Source organism: Polyergus mexicanus, unplaced genomic scaffold, assembly GCF_030449975.1.
Source record: "Polyergus mexicanus isolate NDT 795.1 unplaced genomic scaffold, iyPolMexi1.0 SCAF_5, whole genome shotgun sequence".
Lineage (NCBI taxonomy): Eukaryota > Metazoa > Arthropoda > Insecta > Hymenoptera > Formicidae > Polyergus > Polyergus mexicanus.
The window spans coordinates 2,616,315-2,635,902 of NW_027223325.1; the positions used below are offsets into that span (position 1 = coordinate 2,616,315).

At 35.1% G+C, this 19,588-nt stretch overlaps 1 protein-coding gene across 2 annotated transcripts in view; it reads right to left on the bottom strand.

Annotated features, from left to right (window-relative positions):
* Positions 1-19,588, bottom strand: part of LOC138933148 (uncharacterized) — a 112,990-nt gene that overhangs the window by 13,615 nt on the left and 79,787 nt on the right. For both annotated transcript variants that reach the window (XM_070295680.1, XM_070295681.1), the window contains exons 5-6: positions 2,770-2,940; positions 2-140 (exon numbers count right to left, since the gene is read on the bottom strand). In XM_070295680.1, coding sequence (XP_070151781.1) covers positions 2-140; positions 2,770-2,940 — 310 coding nt within the window. The remainder of the gene's footprint in view (position 1; positions 141-2,769; positions 2,941-19,588) is intronic.

The window sequence follows — 19,588 nt, forward strand, 5'->3', positions numbered from 1 at the left end:
CCTTCTGTAGGTGGGCGGGTATTTGTAGTAATGCGGCGGATGAGGGTGAGGATGAGAATACGTCGGCGGATAACACAGATCCGGATATTGCGGCGGCGTGCCGTAGTACTGCGGGCAATACGTCCTATAAAAGCCGCCACCTGTAACAAACGATTGTTCATTCATTCTTGCGTGTGTTACGTACAACAATCCGATAGTCGTCCGCGGTAAGTAAACCTCGGCTATTCGTTCGATAATTACACGCATCACTTTAGGAGCGTATTAAAGCGTATCTTGATATTATCATTCGCCAAGAGAGAATATCCTCTCCATACAATTAAAGTTTAAAACCCGCTCCAGACGATCTATAATTCGCAAATAAAATTTAAAACAGAATTCTATTTATAATTTTATGTATCGCATATACTCTAATATATATGTGTGTATTCTGATGTGTATTTCAAATATGTATATGTTCTATTTCTTCGAATTATAAATACAATTCTGTCTTGAATTTTGTCGCGAAAGATAGATCGTCTAAAACAGATTCACATATCGCAGAAAATTTAAATGCAAGTAATGTTAAAAAATTATAAGCTCAAGCAAGTAACCTCGTTGATTTCTACTTAATAAAATATATGTGGCTAAAGTTGTTTTACTACATTATATTCAATGATTCAGAGAATTTTTCCCCTAAAGACCTACATATCTCTCTCATTGGCCGGCTATCAGTAGCATTAATATATAAAGACAATCTCTATGAACGTGCTATATTTCTTATCTTGATATAGCGTCTCGAAGGTAGCAAGCGCTATATTATCGAAGATACTGATATCTCCATCCAATTAATTCGTAAGTGCTCGCTCTATTAGTCCCGCGCTCACGTCAACGCGCTCCATAATTTTAAAGTCGCTTATTATAAGCTAATGTCTATAATATCGTATTTACGTGCACAAAAAAAACGCAGAAAAATACGCTCCCGCTCGGTTTTAATCTTGAACCGACGCACCGTTCTTGTCCGATTTAAAAATGGCTAATGCGCTCCGCTTTTTGCGTCCCGATGCAAGCGTGCAGCTTTTACAGCACATTTACGATTCTTTGCCGAAATGTAGAAAAAAAATCATTCATTAAAATCAAATGTAATCCCATTGCCAGGAAACTTTTCGTAAATTTTAGCAATGTGACTTGCGTTTTTGAGTAAAAAGTTCACGTAAAGAGGGAAACTAAAAATTGTTGACGTAACGCGAGACGCGAATAGAAGAGAAATTAAAATATAAAAAGAGAAGAAATAAAATGGTTAAGCTGCACGTTTGCCATCACGCATCACTTTTAAGCGTTGCAAGCTTAATATGCGCGCCTACCACCCGTTAATGCATTTCCAGCATAGATAATCGCGCTATGTTGAACGTTACACGATAAAATCGTTAATGCAAATGCGAGATCTGACACATTCCCCCAGTGAGACACATTTGCCTGAGCGGCAAATCTATCCGATGAACCGAATTAGTGAAATCTATCTGATATGTGAAATGTAGAGATTATCTTAAGATGCATGCGAGTCGTGCTCGATGTGGCTCGAATAATTTGCAGCATTGTTATAACAATAATTTACTTTGAGAAGCGATCAATATTCTTCTCAATATCAAAGACAGATTTTTGCAGAAAATAAATACTAAGCAAAATTGAAAATTTGTTTCATCTTGATAGAAAGTGACTGAGGAGACTGAAGAGATACTTTTAGCTTCTCATTATCAAGTTAAAAATTAAAAAATTAAATTAATCTTGATTAAAATAACAACAAAAAATAGTAAATAAAAGCGTTTGCTGATTAAAAGAAAAAATTTGATAAAAAAAATGTTGATGCAAAAATATTTGTATATGAATTAAAGGATTTCAATATTAGAGGAAAGTAGGGTAAAACCGGGTATTTAATTGGATTTGTCTTCCTACAAAAAAATCAGAGAATAAAAGAAATTTTGCTGACCGTTAGTAGTCTTTAATGGACCTAAAACTATCGAAAAATGAGACTGGTGATTGAAAAAAAAAAAAAAAGAAAAAATATGATTACCAAGCATAACAAGATTTTTCGGAGAAGATATCCGGTTTTTTCCTATAGGGTAAAACCGGATACCCATTTGAAAACATGTAAAACATCGTGTTATTACAAAATCTAGATTTAATTCTTTATTTAATTTTTATATAAATTTTTAACTTTAGCTGTTTTAAAAAGTTTTTTTTTTTTCGTTTCTAACTGTTTTTTGTAGGGAGACAAAGTCAAAATCATGGTTTTTCCTCTTTTCATGTATATTCCGGCGTACAAAGTGACGATCAAAATTAATGCGGTATACTTTCTAATATGTAGAGAATGCAATGCTGCGTTTACCGAAGTAGATGCTCTGTGTAGAAGAAGACGATAATTTTTTATATAAAAGATATAACCATAACTCGATTGTTGCTCCTAAATCGATCTTTTTTGGCCCGAAAATTTTCAACTTCTCTCAAAAGAAATATCGTCGGCACGATTCATCTCAAAATAATAATGGCATCAATCTATAACTAATAACACGAGTTAGCCAAAGATAATAGCACTTCATGAAAAAACAGAGGTATCCGGTTTGATCCGCCTACCCGGTTTTACCCTACTTTCCCCCCCTACATATAATTTTTTTTTCTATAAAAAGTTAAAAGAATATAATGATAAAAGAAAAGATAGTTTTCTATTTCTCAACAATGTCTTCAATTATTATTAATATTGTGTATTCTATCGTGTATTAATTATTAGTAACATACCTGTACTGCTTGTGCCTCCAGAAGTCGTAGAAGTGGCGACCAGATCATCCGAACCCTCTGAATTTTGTGGAGGCGTGGGCGTTGGTTCCGGAGGTGGACCTTTAACGGGCGGTAAGGTTGGTGGTGGTGGAGGTGGATGCTGTATCAGTGGACCAGCCGGCTGATAATACCCTGTGAACAAAAGAGCAAGGTGTAGACTTTCCTAACTGATCGTCCCTCACTGCTAATTTTCAATATCGTCTTTCAAACTGCTGTACAATCACGTTTTATCTACGTTATACAGAATTTTTTTTTTATTAATCTATAATAAGAAATCTAGATTATATTTAAGAGATCGCAGTTATGGTATATGTGTATATAGCTTTGCGTGTGTTTTTATATAAATTTTATTATTATAGAGCAAAATAAATATCGATTTAAAATAGATTATTTTTTCTCGAAATATTTATATAATCATTCGATTTCTACATATATATACAATATCAATCAAAATGATTTCGGATACGTAAAGAAAATATGACATAATTTCCACAATTTTAGATTTGTAAATTAATTATGCATGCGATAAATTCTTTACAGTTTTAGATATGCTAAAGGCATTATAGAAGAGTATCGTGAATCACAACGTTGATTGAATAATATCAAAACGATATACTTCATAGTTGATAATCGTGGGGAGCGCGAATAAGTCACATTAAAAGTCCCTCTAATCCTTTTGTTCCTTCAGATTTATCTCTCGGCATCGCTTTACGCGTTCTTCAACATTCGTTCTGCGTCGCGATTTTGCGGATCGCCTATTTTAATGAAAAAAGAAGATAATAATAATAATTAAACTTTCGAAGCAGCACAAAACGTGCACAAACACGGATCGCGCGCGTAAATCGCGTCTCTTCTTTCATTCTTTTTTTTTTCCCCCTTCAATGAGCGAACGAAGAGGAAATCGACTTTCTCCGAGTGAGAGGAATCGACAATATTCCGCGATCCTCGTGTTGCGTATCATCGATTATCTGAAAGATCGTTCGCCATTTACTTTGTCCAATCACGACCTTATGTAGGTTAAATGCGTCTCGCTCGTACGCATACACGCATCGAGAGGAGATGGGTGCAGCATCCGAGCGTATTCGCGACGATCTGATTGGAGCCGCGCCGAACGGATGGGGTCACGCGATAGACAAAGTGTACGTGATATTTTTTTTTGCCACAATTTCCTGCTAGTAGCGTTGCATGACAATGTAATTGTAAACATCGACCACATGTATGGTTAACCACTACATGATCGATAAAGATTTTTGTTTTATTATTGCTATCGTTGTTAAAAGATTGCATCCAAAATACTTATAATTAATTCAAACTTCTTTTTAATTTTTTTCATTGATCAATGGGAATTTTTAATCGGTTATTAATGACAATTTTTTATCGGTCAATAATTTTTTACTCTGTGCTTCTACCATATTTAATTTTTCGACTTGCAAGGTAAATCCTTAGAAGATATCAATCGAAGAAGATAAAGATCAAAGATGAAGCTTCCGTGCAGTCTATTAGCGTGGTTATTACGATCATTGTGATTACTTTTAGCAGCGTGCATTTTTTTCCATATTTATTTTAATACGACAATAATGTATACTTAAAGATATAACACTATACAAAGATATAACACTATAAAAAATTGGATTAATAAGATTGGACGCGCGAAAACTTTAAAAATATCTCGGAAATAAACTTTTTATTCCAATAATCGTGCTGTAAAATTCAAAGTATATTTACAATTCTAATTATAATGCATTTTTCAACGCATATTTACGCATAGTAACTTTACGCGTCACGTGCAACGCGATCGCTGATAACGTTCGCGTTCAACTTTCCAACTTTGTTGCACAATTGTATCAGTCAGACATCATTGAACACCGCAGCTTCCGCGTCACACGTAAGCAGAAAACCAAAGTTTCGCAAATGCACGAACCGAGCAAAACAACAAACGACTTTCTCGAATCTCCTTACCAGACTTGCGTGCAGTCGAAGATAAAGATTCTGATGATGTCACGCGGTTAAACTTACTCGCGCTGTTAATGTCGAAGCTGTTAACGAACTAAACCTAACCGGTGACGGATTTAAAGCTACAGGCATAACGACATTTAAGAATTCTACCGAAAGCATCAGCATATTTTTCCTTATTACTTACCGATAGTTACTTACGAATAATTTCGTGCTAATATAAATAGTAATACGAGAAACTTAATTAAATAAAATTTAAGTTAATTAAATAAAATATAATAATAATAATAATAACAAATATTTGTAAATATACGAAATAGTATAGATTTTTTATTAAATTCTTTATGAATCCGCTGTGAAACATTCGATTACTATAGATCCGTACAATAATTCAACGGATTCAACGAATTGATGAAGAAAATCGACGCCACCGCGCATAATTCACTCATTAATACTTCACGGCACCTCGATTTAATTGGCTTCGTTAAAAACGCATTTGTTAAGCCAACACGTGTAGAGACAAGCCGTGAATCGAATATCGGAGCGCCCGAAAGGCCAAAGTTGAAGACGAATGCCGGTCTCTGCGAATGACGTCACGCGACAATCGATACCGCTTGCGCACATCGATACGCAAGCAAGTGTCGAACCGCTGTCGTCGAATTTATTAACCATTCAATAAGATTCTACGGCGATCATTGCGGATCTCGGCGGATATATCGTCACGCAGAATGAAAGGAACAATTGCCCCTTGGCGGCAATCACAAATATTTCGAAGAAGCGCGATTCGCTTATCATGAACGCGTGATAATCCTCCTTTCGCGACTTCGCGTAACAAACGGTTATCTCGATAAAAGTAGAAAAGATAAGAAAAATTGTTTATAACGATAATTTGCTTCGGTCAATTAAATAATCGCGTCTAATATCGTCGATATGTTAGTATGAAAAAAATAATCACTTCGATCTCTCACACTGGCCTATCTGGCTTTCAGGGATTTATTGAATGTCCATTTAATCTTCCTGACTTTTGTATCAATTAAACCGACTTTTGTTCGATTTCTGTCAGTATAAAATTTTCTCACTTTAATAATATAAAGTTAGAGATTACTTCCTCTCACTCCCTGAAAATTCTTCGCTAAATTCATTTGCTCAATCATCCTTGTTATATTATATTTAATTTAATCCGACCTTCGGCTGGCCAAGTACTCCGAGTCGCAGGCAGCCGGTTTCCCCTCGCGGTAAACGCAGAAACGGCGAACGCAGGCTACTAATTTACCTCGTATCGTTGGTAGCGGCGAAAGGCGCGCGCCCATTCGAGATTATGCCAATTAAAGGTGCGTACGTAATTTCGCGAGTGCGCGACGCGGCGTGCTCAGGTCAAAGTCGGAGATAAAGTTGGGCCAAGGATGGCACGCGCGACCGACTTTGCGTGTCTCGTGGCTCAACTTTTGGACGTCGAAGATGGAGAGAGAGAGAGAGAGAGAGAGAAAGACGGGTTCTTTCTTTATGGATCACCGTTCGGAACAATTCAAGGATACCGCGAGGACATCGTCTACGCGTATTAAGGTCGCCAGGACTGGTTCGGGGAGCGAGATACATCGCCCAGATATCGTATCGCCGCTCGCGTTTCTCGATCCGCTTCTGAGGATCGCGGAGTTTCTCGAAAATTGATCCCGGAGATTGAAACGTTTGTCGCGCGTCCTTATCGACATCCGTGTGTGTGTATTGACTTTGTTTCGCTTTTTAGTTGAAATTTTCTAGCTCCAATATGCTGGAATAAATATTTGCCGTGAAAATCTTTACGCAATTCTTTCATGTATCTTTTATGTATTAGAAAATTGTGTATTCTTTTAATTACAAGAAACAATCTCCAATACAATCTACATCTTTCTCGAACTTGCGGATATATCGATTGGGTAATAATTTTGATAATGCTCTAACGATTCTGATTTACGCGTCAATTACAGACGTTCAGAGCGTATCCAGATTTACCTACCACCGTCCGACATTATCCAGGTCATTAACGACTAAATGAGATTATCGCAAGCATCGCGCTGCATTTTGCTCGTGGTAGCATTAAATAATCATAAATTTACGAGTCATCGTGATATAATGCAAGCTAATAGTAAAGCTTGTTAAAATTGACGTTTAATATCGTCGCGTATAGTAAATGGAGTCAAACTAGATTATACGAAGGAGGATATCAGTTGTATGAAACGAGATATAGAAACGCTTAGAGACCGGTATCTTCTGATCAATCCGCCATTTTGTAATCCGTCTTTATCTCCACGTGATCAAATTAGTGTAAAATACGGTCACTATCAAAAAAGTAAAAAGCTAAATAACGCGATTAATTCACAATCAAATAATCAAATTCCAATTGTAACGCTTCATCGTTTTATTAAATATACCGAAATGTCTGTCGCATCAAAAATACAAGTTGCGTGTCACATCAGTCAGACTCTGAAGGTCTCCAGCGAGAAGTAAGGATGCGAATAAGAATAAAAACACCGCGGACAATCCGATGGAGTGTATTGCCCCGACAAAGTCGCTCCGAGATCGGCGGCCCAGCACTATTACCACTACTTGTTTCATCCTCGGTGTATCGGCGTGGCAAAAGTCTTTACCGGCGACTTACCTAGAGAAGTCAAGGACCCGCCGGAAGCATGTAGGTGCTGGCTGGCGGTGTCGTTGGACTCGGAATAGAGAATATCGGGAGGGGTTCACGTCCGGATCTCTCTCTCTCTTCTAGGACGCACTCGATGGCGCGCGATAATTCGCGTTTCCCGAAACTGGAGAACACGAGATCGCGAAGATGGATTCTAGATGGGTTCGGAAATTTATGGGACCGATGTGCGTGATGACGATGACCTCGTCGGTGGCGCGCGCGCGACCTCAGCGCGCAATCGATAATTCGCGAATATTCCCGGCCCTTAACCGCTGTCATCCGATACGGGGACGCGGAGGCTTCGATAAGGGTGACGGAATGGATTACTACTGGCGATGCATCGCGAAGGGTCGATAGCCCAGATCGCGTTGCGGTAACGCAAATCGAGTAACGAGTCGCGCGATAGAGAGAGACAGTCTGTTTAGTCAGTCAATTTAGATTTGAGCGAATATTATACGATACGCAAGAGAAAAGCAACGCCATCTCAAAAGTATGATTATTCTATACACGGGAAAAGCTGAATGATAAGAACTAATGATTTACTATAAAAGAATTAAGTGATAAAAAGTTATCATTTAGACGTAAATTGATATCATTTTACACATTTTATTGTGACCGATAAACTTGTTTGCCTTTCTCTTATTTAAAAATTTTTCATATAATTCTCTCTCATAAACAAAATAATATCTAAATCTTAATATATTAGCGTGATTCAATAAGTATGTCAATATCATTTAGATAGCATGTGTGATAAAAAAAATTATGTAGAACGTACGGGAATATTTTCATTTTTAACACGTATCAGAGAATTAATTACAGAGCTCTCTCAATTAGCGATTCCATTTCAAGATCTCGATCCACTTGTATCTGATCGCGATTAATGATCCAGCGTTGACACTAATACTTGTCTTAAAATGATCTGCTATACCTAAAATTATGCAAGGTTGAAAGAACAGAAGATTATTAATAGACCGCGAAATATGTATATACCTATATAATGACTAATCTTCTTCAAGAATGAGAAGGATTTTCCACTATATCTCCTCCATCAGATCCTGATCAACGATATGCAAATATTCGATTGTTCGATCCTTAACCGATTATGCAATATTATCGCGCAAAATGCGCATAATATCCTACGTTTTTGCACGAAATATTAAAGATAAGATTATTAAAGAAAGAAAATTACTGCAAATATTATACTATTAAAACCATGATAAAACAACTTTATGAGACAAATTTTAATAAATTGTAGAAAAACGTAGAATTTATTTTTTCATTATATATATGTATATATATATATATATATATATAGAGAGAGAGAGAGAGAGAGAGAGAGAGAGAATTATTTTTATACAAAATATTATTTCTAGAATTATATTTATATATAATCACACACATTTTATAATTATAAAATTAGATAATTATTCAGGATGTATTTAAATACTTTTGTGTCAATGTGCAATTGCGAACCAAGAATATAAATAGATACGTTCAAATGATTGCCGCGAGGCGCAAGAACTTCGCGATGACTTCTCGCCTTCGGCGATCGAGGAGGAGTCGAGATTGCAAAGTAGATAAAGTGGATTTAATTCTTGACTCCTTATCCCTTATAAGCGAGCGTAAAAAAATCGATCGATAAAACTGTCCAGCAGATTCCGATGGATTAAAGGAAAAGCCCATAGCGCTGATAACGCCGCTAAAGCTACGCTCGATAATTGAAGACTTGTAATGCGAAAGAATCCCGTATATTTGTGTCTCTTACGAGGACATTCAACATTGAAGATACTAGCTTGGAAAGTTCCGTAAGTTGAGCGCAGCGAAACTTTAAACGACTCTCGTGTAAATTTTGTTCGGAAAATTGTTAACGATCGTTGCAACACGTTGAAAAGTTATTAAGAGACAGTCTCCTTTATAAATAATACATGTAATAAGTGAATACATATGACATTAATATGTATATAAAATATAATAAATTTCTCTTATTTTTTGAATTGACAATTATAATAATGTATATAAATACGCGTTTTTATAATTGCAATTTTATCAAACATTTTTATTTCAATCAGAATGATTCGAGAATTACATTTTTAGAATTTTATTGTAACATTTTCTTTGAATGCAGAAATCTAATTTTTTTTCCATAGTATAATATAATAAAATAATTGTTAAAGAGATCTGTATTCTAATATTTTCTCATCTCACACATCGATCATAAAATAATTATGAAAAATATTAATTTTGATAAATTAATAAAATAATAGCGATATTTTAATAATAAAGCAACATCAACTTTAAGTAAAGTAAAATTTTTTACAATACTCGGGATAAAAATAACTTAAAGAAATATGAATTTACAAGTATATTTTTACTCTCACGATTACATGTTGTATATAATAAATAATTCTACGAAAACAGAGCAATTTTTTAAGCGCTGGAAATCATATACATTTATTTAAAAGCAGCAACCGGTAGTATTGTGTCGTTAATGAGACATACGATTTCCCACGAAGTGTAGGCAGGTCAGTAAAGTACTCGTTGAAGAGATCAATTTTTCACTCCAATTCCGGAATCATCAATTACCGTCGCGCACTCGGACATCCATTACTTTCATTACACGATAATTTATTCGTGGCGCTCTCTCGATAAAATCAGCTTTGACTTTTGTCGTCTCAAGGCTTTTACCGCAAATATATTCGATCTGTCTCTCCGAATTTAATTTTCATTAGTCATGTACTTGTTGATTAATTAATATAATTTTTTATCATCTTACGCGTGCGAGTTATACAAATACGCGCGTCTTTTGACATATTAAAGCAGTAAAATTAACGAAATAATAACAGATACGATAATATAATCATTGAATTTAGAAATATTAAACAACCGATAATTGAAAAAATTGTGCGATAAGTATACCTTTACTGGCAATATTATATTATTATATGTCTGTATAGTTTAATAACATCAAGTAATATTCGTTATTTTTCGATGAATTGTTCTTATTCAAGTGCCATAGCTTTCGACCTTACGATATCATAAAATGGATTTAAGCATATCCTCCTCTTCCTGTTACTTTTTTCAAAGCAATTTTTAACTCGATAACATAAACTAACATATCTGTCTTTGTTTTATTTTTTATTACAATAATATATCACATACGAATGATTATAAATCATCGTAAATATACACAAAAGTTCTTATCAAAATTATTTATAGAAATTATTTTTGTTCAAATAATTTCTTCTATGTGTGCATTTCTTTAAATATTTAATTAGAAATTTGTATAAATAAAAATAAACTACATTCATTCTTATTTATGATGTTTTTCAGACTATATTTCCGAGAATGTATAACTATCATATGTGAAATATAATTTATCTGTCATATTTTCCTTGACACGTTTCCATTCTACTTTTCTATTTGTGCTCTTGTGTGTTCATTTTATGATTATTTTCAATATTCATCATCTTGTAAAACTATTTTGTAAAACTATAAGCTTTTAAATAATAAATAATAATACTATTACATAAAGATTTTTTTAAATACATAAAATAAAATAGATGTATTATTTTTATTCTAATATCTAAAATAATATTTTGATTTTACGTACTTATTATACGTTAAAAAGAGTGAAGAATTAAATCTTTTTTGTTTCAGTTTTTCACTTTAAAATTGAACACCACCTCTTCGAAAACTTTCTATCGGAATATTATTATAGACGAATGACTTTCAATGACCCCGTGCGTCGTATAGTCATTTGCTAATTATAATATCAATAAAGATTAAGAATATATTCAACCGTTATGCTTATTATTATAATAAATCTCTTTTTCATCATCTGACATATCAGACGAGTGAGCGTAGGAAATATCCAACGTTGTTAAGAACTCTATAAATTTCGGACAAACTTTCGGGCGATCGAAGGTCTAATTGTTATTCGAGATCTTATTAAGCGTGCGTAGGAATTAAAAAGCCCATCGACAATTATGGTTCCTCCTCGTCGTCGCCGCGTGGGACGTGAAGAAAAAACAAGATTGCCGATGTCGACACGAGCGGAACCGACAGACGAAAGCCGTCCGTTCACCTCGGCAATGACGTCAATCATCTGCCAAGATATTCGATGAATTGACGAATGATGGGGTCAGGTACCGAAACCAGGAAGTGCCAAATCCTCATCGCTACGAGATATCGCCGTGAGAGAGCTGATTCGGAGATTATATCGTCGGATGAGACAAGGTGAAACTTTTTTCTTCTTTTCTAGGATATCACAGACAATCGCGCGGTCTCACGTGATTGTCATTCGTCGAACAGCACACGATTGAACTTTCGCAATTTTAATCTTCTAGTATCAAAGTGTTACAAATTCTTCTTCAAACTTATCCTTTTTCGATGCTTTAAAAAAGCGAAAATTAGTCGATAAATTCTGTTACACGTGATTATGATCTCATTTTAATAGCGAAAAAAGAATCTCGTTAAGTTTTACAAATGATTGAGAAAGAGTTTCTCTTTCGCGTGTTAAGCTCTACAAGTGTAAATTGAGAGCAGAGCTTTACGCATTTAGTTTAATTTTAATTTCATTCAATTGAATAAAACTCATAGCCGTCATGGCTCACATCATTGTACTTGAAAGTAACTCCTATGACAAAGTATCGTAGTATCCTTTTCCTTTGGACGAACTTTAGAAATCGGTTATCTCAGCTTTGGCACGAAGAGAGATGCGCGGTTGCTTTTATTCGAAGGAAGACTTCCAAAATGCATTCCCATTATTCACGACTTCGGGGTGCAGTTTAGCTACGCTGTCCGTATGATTATAGCTTTATTCTGCGAGCCTCACTGTCGAGCAACACAATTAAACTTTGTTATGCAGTTGTGCGCAGTGTCAGGATGAAGACACTCAAGAAATTAATTATGTTTGTTCATTCGTCGCGCAGATACACCGCTCTACAACTCCGGTCGGATTTACCAAATTCAATTTCCCGTTTGCATCGATCTTTCCCGTCGCGGCCATTGTGCCAATAATGCAGGATGCTAGCCATTCTTCGAGATTACAAGCTTAACGTGTAACATCCATTTCGCCCTCTCTCTTTACAAATAAATGTTTTCCCATCAAAGCTTCTCTCAGTTTGTATTCCCATAAACGCATAAATATTAATCAATACCGAGTGTGTACTTTAGTCGCTTGAATTAATAGAGCCAAAGTTGAGTGATAAAATCGACCCTATAATTCGAAGGCTCCAAGTAGTCGCATCCCCTAATCAGCGTATCGACTTTGCGTCGTCGCATTAGAATCGAATCGACAGGTTCATGACTCATGTAGCATAGATTGAATGCGTATGGCAGGCTTTCCTTTCGCTCTCGAAAATCGTCATTTTCGTGATTTTTCACGAATTAATAGCAAAAGGTGTAATAGATAAGACATATAATCATAATAAGCGATGAATATATCGTACGAGCGCGGACTAAACGCTCGTCGTGTCGACGAAACGTTGACATCAGCGGAGGATTTTGTGCCGTTAGTAAGGCCAATGACTTCTCGTCGCAGCGCGAGTACGTTCCTCGGTACCAAATCCGCTCTAAAAAAACAACAAGTCGGATGCGGATACGAGCACGCTCGCGTACATTACGACGCTCGGGGCGCGAATTAATCGCGCTTCGAGCTCGCCGTTTCCTCTTTACGCAGCAAATTCTATGACATTTCTTTTCCGCCGAGACTTTCGTGTAAATCTAGTTAAAGATCCTTCCCTTAATATCTCGGAGAGATCGACCTGATCTTTGAAGTTACAGCTTTTGAATTAAATAGCGCGCGATGTCTCGTTTCTCTCTTTCTTCCGCGAGTCTCATTAAATTCTTCGATCGAGTGTTGCATCTTTCATTTACGACAGCGACCTGCATGTATGCTTGCGAAAGTACAACGTTCAGATAGTGACGGCACGCGACTCGTCACGATGCAAAACAGACGCTGGATAAAGCGCTGGATGCGCGATCGTTTCACTTCAATAATCGACGCTACATTTCTCATTGATCCATGATAAACGACGTTTCTCTCGAGCGGAACGTTATAAATCGTTTTGATTATGCGTACAGTCGATCGTACAGCGTTTACGCGGTCGTTTCACATTGATACAGATTAGTCAGTCGTTCCATCAAAAACTGAGGCCCTCTCATCAGTTTCACCTTGTCGATTAAGGCGAGAGAGAGAGTGAGAGAGAGGGGGGGGGGAGGGGGGGAAGTGTCGGGATAATATATTCAGGGATCGTCGAGATTTCATTCATCGCGCGAAAGCTGTACGCTCTGAAAAATGTCAATATATATAGGTCGTTAGAATGAAAATGTATTAATATTTTAATATTTCTAGAATATTTGCGATTATCAAAAAGAACTGTTAATTAATTATACAGAGAGCGAGAATTATAATTTTTTGACGATAATCGTAATTATATATTTTAGCTCTCTTTAATTTTCTAAAATTATTTTTATCGAAACTTAACGTTATTAGATAAAATAGTTTCATATTTATCTAGAAATAGATAACCATCTACAAATTGCTTATTATTTCATATATATGGTCTGCAAGAATTAAATTCTTTTGTGAATTTGAAGAGAACGGTCTTTTTTATATGAAATAAAAAAATTTTTTCACAAAATCTGTAAAGAGAGAGAAAAGAAAAACAAAAAATAAGAGGGCAAATAACGGAGATGTAAAATATTATTATTTGAATTTATCAACTAATAAAGATGTCTTACAACAACAACCGCGTATCTTAAACAATGTATACATGATCCTTAATCAGTTAATGAATAAACATTGAGTATGATCTTCATGTTAGATATATAGACTCTCGGATGATTTATTAGAATGGATTACGTGTTAAATTGATGTAAATGCGAAATTTGAACTCGCTAAAAAGATCGATGCGATCGTGGCGGCCGAAAGGAAGATAAATCAAACGGAACGCGAACAATCGAATCGTGCGTGCTACGGCATGTGACAACGGCGGGGGATTTGTGCCGTTAGTGGGTCAACAACTTCGCGTTCTGTTTTCACGCTCTGCGGATTTTGTTCTCGCTAAAACTACCGGCGAGATGAAGTTGCGAGTTCCGAACGTATGTACAATCGCTCGTGCTGCGAACTGATCAAATGTACAAACGATCGAATGTTTCTCTTTATCCATCTTTCGATTTTCGCGAAAATCGACACGAGTGTCCGTTAGCGATATCGGATAAAACGGCAAAATTTTGTCCCAATTGCTTAATAATAGATTGTATAATTCTTTAGTTAATAAAAAAAGTCTTTCTTTAGTTAATAAATTTGTTAAGTAATAAAAAAAACGACACATTTTTTCAATTCTCTCTTGTCAACGTCGATAAAGATTAATCGCTTCAATCACAGATATTTAACGCTTGCAAATAGAATGTCAGAGAATTATTAACAGAATTCAGATCGTACAAAGTTCTCTTACGTTTTAATATTTGAATCCGTAATCTATTATTCGCATAGCTTTGCATAAATTCATAAGAGAAGAATCGCTTAGTTACATCCCTAAAAATAAAATTTCCTTTGAGATACTTTTCAAACGCTATTGTTGAACAAAGATATACCTTTACTTATATTATATTTAATTTTGATATTATACAGACAATTTAATTCCCTTTGTTTCATACAAAATGGCATTGAATTTATTTAACTTTTAACTTATAAATTTTTTCGAAAAAAGAGAGAAAATTCAATTTCACATTCGCTGTATATCGTATTATATCATCGGCCCTGATCATCAAACGCTGCAGTTCGCGATGAAAAATTGATTATACGAGATATCGCGAGTGAAAAATGGAATGACAATTTAAAATGTTGATAACGAAACAGGAACAGATTGAACTAGATGTCATGAATAAGTGTAATGAACAGCATGGCGGGGAGGGGGACATACAGATTACCGCCATCGTGAGAGATTTGTGCCGTTAGTAGGCCAGGCCTCGCCATGATTTCGCGCGAGACATATTTCGTTCTCGTCAAATCTACTCGCGATGAGACGCAGTCGTTTATTTCGCGTGCGAGAAAGAATCGCCTGTCTCGTATATTATGTCATATTTTTATCCGCCGTATTCAGCGGACAAATGCGTTACCGTATAAGATACAGAGTATAACAGATAGAAATCATATTTCTTCCATGGATTTGTACATGATGAACAAAAGCATTTTTAAATGTATCATTACTTTTTCACTATCACTCCTATCATTAATATTACATCACGTCATGATAAAAATGATTCAACCTCAGAGAGATAATAGTAACTATTAGCAAAGCGTAATTAGATTTCCTGAAATAACTGATATATGTATTATGTCATAATTAAATACTTATGTATACGAGGTATATAATTATTTTACTATTAGTTTCATAGCTCAATAAAACGGCTAACAAAGCTATGTCTAAATGTCTGATACATTACATTTTTATCATTTCTTATTTTCGCTTACCGATCTCCTTCCTATCGTTAATTATTGCATTGTTTCTGAATGAATGTGAAAAGACGAACGAACAGAAAGTGTAGCGGAAAGTAGCTCGACCCGGATTCGTTCCGGGACGACTTCGTTATTAAAAGATTAATCGCGAAGTTTCCGTCACCGAGTTTCGGCGAGGAAGAATCCCCTGCAAGACAATGGGGCGACTTCTTACTTGAGTAAGGTCACCGGATAAAAGGACACTTCGAAACAACAATCCATGCTCCGATATGGTCTTTTCGTGTTTCAGAGACGACTACTACCTTTTCCTTCCAGCAATCATCGTGATTACCACCGGCAAGTTCAAGCAGTTAACGAGAGGGGAGCCGCCGAGAAGTAACTATCGACCCGCGTAGAATTGCAAGTCGGGACACTACCGTGTATGGTTTATGCCGTTACTAGGTCAACTCGTTCGGGCGCGTTTAAGAGCCGAAAAGAACCTAACCGTCGAGCCGTTCCATCGATCATAATTAGCTCGCGATTAATATCTATTTGCTGTCCGACGAGCGATATCGAGAAGAAAGAAAAAAAAAATAAGAAACGGTCATCGCGAAAACGTTCCCAAAAGTCCTTGCTTTCACCCCGTAGCTTCTCGCGATCTCTATCTTTAAAAATCTCTTTTTTCTTTTGATACGAGATCATTATAGCTACTTTTAAAAATGTTAAAATTAGGAAAACGCGTATGTGCGGAAGAAAGATTTGTAGGATGTCTAATTAATTTAATGTCAGCACTTTTTTTTTTTTTAAAGAAAATAATAATCAGCAGTGCTTCTCGAAAGAGAATCAATTAATATCATCTATTTTGTCTTTATATAGGTTTAGTTATACAGAACTATTGATATAAGTAACAAATAATGGTATCTAATAGTAAATAAACGATATCTCTTATAAATATTATTTGATTTTATTTTTCGGGGATACACAAAAATATCTTGAAATTATGATGTAATCAATGATATCCTTTCGCATTTCTCTATCTGAAATATAAGATTTAATTAAACAAAATAGTGGCATGTGTAATCATATATAATAGAGTATATATAATTACATGTGACCTTATTTTGTATTTAATTACATCTTTTTGATACAGACATGCAACAGCGCATCATTGATTAAATGACAATTTTAAGATATTATTGCATGGCGATATTTAATTCTAGACGTTTTAAATCGAATATCTACTTCGGTGCAAGAAATAGATATCCGTCAAGTGGCAAAACTGCATTCAAAAAGTAAGAGATCTTTCAAGTCGTAAAACAATTCAGTCCACACATCCGAGTTATCACTAAACCACGCGCGTACTCTCTTTCAGTATATAACGTGTGATAGAAGAAACTCTCGACTCTATCAAGATTTCCATCCGGTTTTTCCCTCGACTCTTTCACGATGGTCAAGAATATATACAGCGTAGTCCGCGATTATGATTCAACGAAGCGAGATATCCGTCGAATACTTGTTGACATCATCATTTTCACCATCTCCAAAGTTTTATTCAGGAAACAAAAGGATCTTTCGCTCGTAAAAATAACACTCCAACTGGTCGTACGAATGATAAAGTCGCGATCGATCTATAACTTTTTGTAAGATATATCATTTTACTTATCTCGTAATTAAATGGAAAATGTGTGATTTTTATAAATAGAAGAAAATCCGGCTACAGATTTTTATTCGCCTTCAAGCGATTGTGACCCATTAATTCTCCAAATTTCGATAGGTAATCAATAGGCCGTCGAAATTGACGGAGGTTTCATCGCAAGGCTGTTATATTAGGGATACAGTTTTCTTAACAACGCGATCATAGATAGAAATTTTATTTAAATTCAAGAAAAATAATATCGTAATATGTTTCTGTGTCAAAAATTAAAAAAAAAAAAAAGAATTATTATATAAGTAATTATTATTTATTACATAATTATTATATACCATAACGACTTCTGGCGACTATTAAAAAATCCACTCAAAATTCAGGCATATTATCATTAAAATTAAAATTGACTTCTTCTGGAAATTCTTGAGATATCTGTACATGCCACAAAAAAATTTTAAGTATTCTTTTTATATATATATATAGATTAAACTCCCCTCAAGCGTGTAAAAAAATTAATTTATCTTTATATTAATAATTTATATGTGATATCTTTATAATTCTCTAAAAATATCTCATAAATACATAAATAAATAGGAAAGGATTAAATACAAATACGTGTAGCGAAAATATTCGAGGAGAATCGGACGTATTTGGCGCTAAATACACGGTGAGAATATGCGGGCCTTTGATACAATAGAATGCAATAGGATTCGTGGCTACATCGTTATTAGGCCAGCTTGCTCGCGCGAGTGCTCGCTCTATTTTCACCGTTCGTCGCGTTTAATGCTTACTTTGTTGATCGTGCGACCGTCGAGAATACGCGTTGCGTTAAATCCCGGGACCTATGTCGCGTCGGCGTTAGAGCTTAGTGCCTTGCTCGTTTATCAATATCAAGGCGCCACTACTTTCCTCTCTCGCCTCGTTCTCCGTGTCGTTCGATAGTAAAAATCGAGCGATTTAGATCAAGTAAGATGTGTCATCTCGCGTACCCTCCTTTGCGAGACGCTCTCTCGAGACCGTTGACGTCGTTTTTCGTATGTATTGTACTAATTCAGCGAAACCTCTTTTACACGACACTCTAGTGCTTAGTTATTCACACATACGAATTTATACCGACATATAGTTGTCGGTTTAAATCGGTATAGTATCAACATCGAGGTAATTTTATAATAAAAATATCTCGATATGTATTATCACGGCACACTTACCGCTACTAAATATCTATTTTAAGCTCGACGCGATAGCACGATACAAGATTTCCAAATTTATTTGAAAACAATATTTATATTTGAAAACATAATAATATTTTTGCATTGCGTATTATAACACAAAGGCCTAATTAAACTATTATTTAACATTAAAAATTAAACGATTCCGATAAATTGAGATTCAATGATATAAGTACATAAAGTCGCTTACGAAAATATTAAATATTAAACTTTGAAACTAATTATTGCGCAAATTCCCAAAGTATTTTAAATTTTAAATATTCAATCTAAAGTCATAATACACACACATTATTGTGAATAAAGTATAAGATATAATAGTATATTGTAAATTCGCGTATTTTACGATACATCGGGGAAAAAACTTCCAGAAAAATTGTATCCTGATCTATGAAGCATGTGTGCGAGAAAAATTTACCCGATGCACATCTAAGAATTTCACTATCGAAATTTTGAGCAACAGTAAAACTTCGAAGATGGATGTCCGCCGAGAATCATCTTTCATTCATGTGCTTATCAAATTTTTATTATCGAGAGAATCGCTTTTAGAGAGAAAAAGACGAACGGTCAAACAGATGCACAGATCCCGTCCTCGAAGAATGAAAAACTCAAGCAACGAATGTTAATTTATACATTCCATTGAGAAAGAGATGTTTTCATTTCTCAAAAAATTATCTCCATTATATATAGAATTAAAAATATTATATTAGAAAATAATTACAAATTCTTCTCAATCTTCAATGAAACGGGACAAAATAATCTGAAAATTCTGCAAGAGATTAAAATCATAGAATTATGGACAATTAAAGTTTCGTGAAATTACGAAAATTACATGATACATAATT